The following is a 7,999-nucleotide window of genomic DNA, read 5'->3' as shown; positions in this document are numbered from 1 at the left end:
TTTTTTTCATTGGCGCATCCAAAGACAAAATATGATATTCTCATAATTTAGAGTAATATGAGCGGTGTGACAATAATCACGCCATGCAGATGGAGTCCTACTGCAAAGAGACAGGAATGCCCTTGCTTTTAATGTGGGTTTTGTCTCTTAAATGTCCCAGAATAACACATGCTAGTCAGGGCCTACTGACCTAAGGACCAAGTATTTTTTCCCTTTTCATTTGAGTTGGATCAAGCATAATTTGTGGGTAAATCTCTGCTGATAAATGAAAGGTAAAATTAAAAACATAGTGCTAGTTATGAGAAAAGTAATGTGCAAGAGCATAATGGAGACCCGGTTTGGGCTCTTAGAAATACAATCACCTCCCATGTGATCGCCCATCTTCCCCCACGCCTCATTCTTAGCGCGTCATGGAATCCAAACGGCGATTGGTTGGTTTATTGCGGGTCAGAATGTGGGCCGTTGCCTCATGGGCCTTGTGAATAGGCCCACACGTAAGCCTCAAATTAAGCCTGATATTTTTGTCCATTTTGTCCATTTAACACATTTTTACCTTGCATATATTCCTTAATTTATAGGGATATAGCAAGAAGAGATATAAATTAATATGACTTTTAAATAGTTGGGTTTAGCACAATCACAAGCATAGTATTAAAAACTAATTGATTTTTATGAGAACTTTAATATTTTTAACCGGTAGGTGTAAAATTAAAAAAGAAGTTATTTATATTAAGGACATGAAAAAGTATATTACTCCTTTCAATACTGAATGTATGAAGTTAGACAACTGATAGGGTTGTTCTGGATTTAGATGCAAGATGTTAATTAACTTTCTCTCTTAAAATTATAACTTTATATATTATTTCTAATAATTACACATATTAAATAAGAATTTTTTCAATGAAATAATTTCAATGCAGATTTTTAAAACAAAAGAAAAAAATAACACACGTGTATAGTGAATATAAATAATATAATTTAACCAAATCTTGTAGTCCCTATCCATTAGTCACAGATATCGCGGGATAGAGCATCGTCGAGGTGGGGATCGAGGGCATTAAATTTGAGGGCATGTTGGAGGGAGAGAGGTTGGAGTTTGGAATTTGGAAGCACGAGAGGGAATACATTTACAGAGTTTGAATGTTTTTCCCATTACAATCTCAATCTCATGCTCATCCCTTTTGTTTTTTGTTTTTACCACTTCTGCTTTCCCACCGCCGTCCCGACCTTTACTTATTACCATATCTTATCAATACTTAAAACTCCATCATAACAATCACTCCACGTAAATCAAATAAATATATATTCTTTGGTCTTATGTATAGGACAAAGAAAGAATATATTTTTTGATCCTATTTATAGGATACTGAGAGAAATTTTTCGTATGGATGTATAATTTACCTCTCATTTATTATTGTGTTGACTTTGTTTATATGAGATATAATGCATATTAAATAGGGATAAAATTAAAAAATTATTAAATTATTAAATAAAAATTAATTTAAATTTTAGATTTTTTTAATCTGCTAACAAAAAAAAGATTTTTTTATTCTATATAAAACATACTAGAAGTCTTTTATAAATAGAATCAAGAGAAAGAGAATATATTTAAATTAATGTGACAAAAATTCTCTACACTATTCTAGGATGCCTTTTAGATTAGATGCAGTCATGAAAGTGAGCAGGTGGCTAGCAGCACCTTGGCTTCACGCCCCCAAGACATGTGGCACCCAACATGCCCCTTCCTCATATTTATGCCACTTTGACTGCTTTCCAAATCCCCACCGAAATGACATTACTGCCCCTCCACGTCCTAGCCGTTACATCTATCTTCCCGAATGCCACATGAAACGCCACAAAAGGCCACATCCGTAATTAGCTTCCTTCCTTCCTCTCTCCTGTCTCTTGACTGAACCCTGTCGTTGGAGTTATCTATTCCACTGTGACTCCCCCCATAACATCTAACCCAAATCCTCACTCCCTTCTTGGACTGAGCTTGAATTCTATCCATGGCTTCTTCTTCCTCTGATCCTCCTGCCAAGCCCGAGCTTGGCTGTGCCATGCCAGAGACTTCGGAAGCAGCCATCAACAACGATCAGGTGTTTTCATACAGGGATTTCAAGAAGCCGAAGAAAGAGAGAGGATGTACGGCCAAAGAGAGAATCAGCAAAATGCCCCCTTGTACTGCCGGCAAACGCAGCTCCATATATCGTGGTGTAACCAGGTCCGTTTATCCTTTGCTTTCTCTCACTCATAGGCTGCCAAACTGGTCCTACCCTTTCACCTTTCTTGCTAATCGCCTAACGTTTCTTGATTTGTAATCATGTCTAATTCTTCAGAGATTACTTCCCTTTTCATTTTCTTTCATTAAATGGGAAAGTGAGCATAAAACAGAACGGTAACTGACAAATACTGTCATGTGTGCCACGTCACAAAGCTTAAGGTTATACGTCAAAATTTCTTTTCATCGTATGCTGTCATTCATCTGCTATATCCGGTCTTGGTGTCTGTTCTGTGTCATCAGATGGGACTGAGTTTCTCTGGTTTCTAACTATTTTGAATCTCTGTATCGGCTCTGCTTTTGAGATGTGGAAGCTTTTCTGAAATATGACTGACTGTTCTTGTGTCGTGAATTATCAGGCATAGATGGACAGGTCGTTATGAAGCACATCTTTGGGATAAGAGCACGTGGTGGAACCAAAATCGAACAGAACAAGAAGGAAAGCAAGGTCTCCCCCCCCCCCCCTTCTGCTTCCTTTTTCCGTCTCTTTCTAATTACTTGCACACGTACGAAGTTATTGGTAAACACACTTGAATATCACGCTCTTATGATCCTATAGTCACTTACATTTTTTTGGGTCAAAATCCTATAGTCACTTACATAATCTCGTTATTTTGCTGTGCACTGGGCATGGATATGTTGGACAATAATTCATTGGTGATGCCAGTTTACTTGGGTATGTGTGGCTTCGTCCTCTTATTCCTTCTTGAAGTTGCTGCACCATTCATTATGATAATGCCCTTGACGGCGTTTATGCAGGCGCGTATGATGATGAAGAGGCTGCGGCTAGAGCTTATGACCTTGCTGCTCTAAAATATTGGGGTCCAGGGACTCTTATTAATTTTCCAGTAAGATAAGTGCTTGGATGGTTATGTTCACAGCAGGACTCATGGGGGAGGGGAAAGAAATGCTGTGTCTATTTTTCTTTTTCTTTTTCTTTTTAGGCCAAAAGGGTCATATGTCTATTCATTTCTTACTTTATTTTCTGATATCAAAAGATGCGTTGCATGACCAGAATTTGAAATTGAAAACTGCCACTTTGCTCAAGGGACTATTAAGTGTAGTGTCTACAATCTTTACCCCAATTAAAAAAAAAAAAAAAAAGCATTTACAATGCATTCTTTCCCTGAGACATTACTTGCACAATACTATACTCTATTGTTGCTCTGAATTGACTTGTGGTATGAATCTAACAAATTCAGTGCTCTATTTTTCAAGAAAAGTGCAAACATGCTATTCTCTTCTGATAGACACAATCAGATACTCGTTTTATTTGTGGCCTGTTGACATGCGCAGTGTCTAATTTTTCTAAGATGTACGTTTTGATAATAACCACCTATGAATTAAATACCTTAAATCTGGTGGCCTTCGGCAGAAGGAGGGGAAGACAAGATGTTCTACTTCTGGTATATACAATAATTTCTGCATCAAGTTTTGATCTTCGTACTGCAGGTGTCTGATTATACAAGAGATCTTGAGAAATGCAGAATTTTTTCGAGAGAAGAATACCTAGCGTCTTTACGACGGTATATACACACACACACTTCACCAAATATATCCTATCAGGAATTCAACTGCGTTGCTAACATGTGATGCTTTCTGCAGGAAGAGCAGTGGCTTTTCTAGAGGAATCTCAAAATATCGTGGACTCTCCAGGTGTGGATCCATCTTGAAGGATGCCAAATGCATGAAAACCACATAGCCAAACATATCCTTTGTAAACTGGTGTTTATTCTCCGCTAGAGAGTAGATTATAATGGTTTTCAAAAGAAATGTTGCTTTATATGCTTTCTATCACCCACTTTGAATTTTAATGCTCGTCACTGCACATTTATGGTGCCCGACACGGATTTGATTGTTAATTTTAATTCTGCATTTCATATTGCATGTGATGGTACAAAAAAATTAGTCGATGGGAGCCATCATATGGTCGCATGGCTGGATCTGACTACTTCAATAGCATACATTATGGTAAGTCCTAATCATATTTAGTGCTCAAGCAATCATCTGTCAAACCTAATTTGTATAAACCGCGTCTTTGATGGTAAAATTAAACTAGATTCTTTGGCTTGCATGAATTCAACTGATTTCACCAGTTTTATCTGCTAGAGCACTACCATCTTATTGCTCTGTAATATTAAAGGTACAGGCGACGACTCAGCTGCAGAAAGTGAATATTTAAGTGGTTTCGGTGTGGACAGAAAAACTGATTTAACGAGTTACATTAAATGGTGGGGATCTAATAAGAGTCGCCAAGCTGATACTGGAACAAAATTATCAGAAGAAAAAAACCGTAGTTTTGCTGGAGGAGACCATGGCAGTGAGCTCAGAACATTGGAACAGCAAACACGACCTACTGAACCATATCAGATGCCACGGTTAGGCACGTCCCATGATGAAAAAAGGCATAAAAATCCTTCAGTTTCTGCTTTAAGTATCTTGTCTCGATCAGCTGCCTACAAGAGCTTGCTAGAGAACGCATCAAAGAGAGAGGGAAATAGCACTGACCCTAATGAAAATGAAAACAAAAATGGCATTGATAAGTTGGACCGTGGCAAGGCTGTGGAGAAATCATCAAATCATGATGGCGGCAATGAAGGACCTGAATCTGTAATGGGGATGAGTGGGGCTTTGTCTCTTCAAAAGAATGTTTACAACCCACTGGCTCCATTCTTGTCTGCACCCCTTTTGACTGCTTGTAGTACTATCGATCCCTTAGTAGATCCTCTTCTCTGGACGTCTCTTGCTCCTATGCTTCCTGCTGGCCTTCCCCGTAATGCTGAGGTTGGTAGATTTTTATTGTACTTTACTTGAATGAATTTGTTTTCTTCAGAACATTATTTCATTCAACGCCGTAATATATGTTTTAAAGATCATCTCTTTACATGTTTACAAGCCTTATTTTCTTGTGCTGTTAGTACTAGCTACAATGTTATTTGTCGTTTGATGCTGATTAATGATTATATTTCTGGAATTCATCTTAAATGGTTCTGTTTCTGCATTTTGACGGGTATATGAGGAATAATTCTAGATAGGTAAATTCTGAAATAGCATAGCCACCAAATGTCAGTAATTCTAGACTCATTACTGATTTTCATTCAATTACCTGTTCGGAATGGAAACTATCTGACGAATGACAGTAATGAAATGGCTAAGACAACAAATGTTTAGAAGTCGGTAACACAAAACAGTTGTGATATATTTCCATTCGTCAATTTCTCCCCAGGTCATTTAAGAGTCACTCATTACATTCTGTGTGGATTCATACCACCAAAAACATGTGGACTCATTTGCAGGTTACAAAGACTGAGGCCAGTTCATCTTATAGCGTCTTCCAGCCGGAGGACTGAATGGAAGTTCCCTTTGAAAGGATTTGTGATGTGAAGAATAGCGAGTTCCTGAAGAACTGAGTAACATAATTGGGAGGGCTCCGTCTGTTCAGATCTTCATACAGAACGAGAGATCCAAGTGTCTGACTAGCTCAATGGTCTGAGAAAATGCCCCCATGGCTTGAAGCCCTGAACTATGCATGCTTATTGTGATACACAAACTAGGAACTTTGACATAAAAGATTACTGTGCTCAGTGCTCTATACATAGATGACATATATAGGGTTATAACAAATCATTTCTTGCGATATGTTGCTGTCAAGTTTTTGCAGGCGGTATCGAAGAGGGTGATTTCATGTACAGAACGTACGAGGGAGGAAGAAGTATATTAGACAATTTTATTTTATGTTTGATTTGTTTGTTTGAGTTAGACAGTGCTATGTCATATTTGATTCGTTCGCAACGTAAGATACATGCCAAGAGAGCAATGGTTTGAAGTTTAATCATCGGATACGTACCAGGAAGTTAATTTGAAGCCAACAAATTTTGGTTTGTGGGGAAAATTCTACGTTGTGGTTGAGGATAAAGTCTTCGCCTTTGAATTTATGAGTGATCAGCCAGACAAACACCATGCAGATTTCAAAATCACGAAATATTCTTGCAATTTGATTCCTCCCATTTCGTTAGCAATCAATACGAAGATAGTACAAACATAAAAATCCTCCTTCTATGCTTTCCTACTTTTCGCCCTCCATCAAATTAAACCTTTCATTTTGTTGACTTCTGCTCTCAATTTTGACCTCTCACTAATTCCTTTTCTTTTTTTCACTTGCACCCTAAGGTAGCGTTTTGTAGGAAGCATTAAAAATAAGGTATTGAGATTAGAATTGCAATTGAAAAAATTTATTAAAAGAGTGTTTAATATAAGAAATTGTTTGTTATATAGGATTAGCCAGATTAGAGAATATCATGGGGGAAGTGGTATTCCTCAATCCTACCTCTATAGGTTTACCTAATCTCATATAATAAGCAATTATTCATGTTAAATACTACTCCTCCGGTCCTAAATATAAGGGTTTTATATTTAAGACCGAAGGGATATTTTAATGATTTCTTTTCAATTGCAATCCCAATCTTAATATCTCATTTTCAATACTTCGTATCAAACGAGACCTAAATAGTTCCTACAAAACTACACCACATCTTATTTTTATTATGACCTGAATCGATATCAATTGACTTGTCGCTGGCTTCATTGGTTCAAAGTGAAACACATAATTATGTCTATCACATGCATACTGGGATTTGCAGAGTTGGACGGCCGGTGGTTCTATAAGAAATCAATAAAAAAAACAAAAACAAAAGATTGAAAACGTGCGCATTGCTTGCTTTGTTGGAAGAAGAAAAGGTTGTTGGATTTGGCTGCTACTAGAAAGGAATTAGAAGAAGGATTTAAAAAAGTGGAAATTAAAAGCGAACGTTTTCCATGAGAGGAAGAAGAGTCCAGGTTCAGGGGGCCGCCAACGATTCTGAAAAAGTAGGGAATCCTACAAGGCTTAAATTTGATCACATCAAAATTCAAAATTTGCAGGCCATAATAGCAATTGGCTAGACAAATCGAACACACTTCAGATTTTTTTTCCCCCTCATTACTTACTTAGTATTTATAATATCTTTTTTATAGAGAGTTTAAATGTCAACCTCATATTTAAGAGAGATTAATATCATTAGACTGCGAAGCTTCAGAATTCTTGTCTTATTCCTGAATTCTAAAATTAATATCAATTTCGAATCGGCGAATCCATCGTCATCACATTTGCAGGTATTCCTGCCCTTCCCAGACTTTAACAACCGACCGTATTAGAATCGAAGGAATCTTGCTTTTTTTGGGGCGACATGGATACATCCCTGTTTATAACCTTTTTCAGTCAGATTTTGAAAACAAAATTTTTTTTTTTTACTTTTAGAATTGTGTGTTAATGAATAGCAAATGGTGTTGGTTTTATTTTTAGGCTTTAAAATATTTTTAATGAAAAAATTGAATTAATATTTTTTTTGGGCAAAACTTATGATTCGGTCGGGTCATATAATTACTAAGAAATTATTTTGTTGCATTAAAAAAAAAGTCATAATCTCCTTGAAAATTGACCCATATGACATAAATAGAAGTTCACATGATTTTAACTGACATTTAATTTGGACTAACCGCTTCCCCTAAGACGGGATAAAAATGGAGCAGTTAAAATCTTTTTATAATCTTGCCCTGTCAGCATGTTTTCAATTCTCATTGTAGTCATTGGTGTTAATGAATCACAAAGTAGAAAGTCACACATCTTTTTAAAAATAAATAAATAAATAAAATATCACCTATCTCTTGAGAATAATCAAA

At 36.7% G+C, this 7,999-nt stretch overlaps 1 protein-coding gene across 1 annotated transcript; it reads left to right on the top strand.

Annotated features, from left to right (window-relative positions):
* The first annotated feature begins 1,912 nt into the window (after nucleotides 1–1,912).
* LOC114717928 (AP2-like ethylene-responsive transcription factor At2g41710) lies at nucleotides 1,913–6,078 on the top strand. The gene is made up of 9 exons (XM_028903162.1): nucleotides 1,913–2,224; nucleotides 2,641–2,729; nucleotides 2,949–2,957; nucleotides 3,041–3,129; nucleotides 3,734–3,807; nucleotides 3,887–3,937; nucleotides 4,191–4,252; nucleotides 4,425–5,065; nucleotides 5,578–6,078. The coding sequence occupies exons 1-9, from the start codon at nucleotides 2,010–2,012 to the stop codon at nucleotides 5,629–5,631; spliced, it is 1,284 nt and encodes a 427-aa protein (XP_028758995.1). The 5' UTR covers nucleotides 1,913–2,009; the 3' UTR covers nucleotides 5,632–6,078.
* The last annotated feature ends 1,921 nt before the right edge of the window (nucleotides 6,079–7,999 follow it).

Source organism: Neltuma alba, unplaced genomic scaffold (assembly GCF_004799145.2).
Source record: "Neltuma alba isolate B1F8T4 unplaced genomic scaffold, ASM479914v2 tig00002157_pilon, whole genome shotgun sequence".
In the NCBI taxonomy this organism is placed as follows: Eukaryota; Viridiplantae; Streptophyta; class Magnoliopsida; order Fabales; family Fabaceae; genus Neltuma; species Neltuma alba.
Note: the sequence above shows the minus strand (reverse complement) of the source record. Positions and strands in the feature narration are given on the sequence as shown.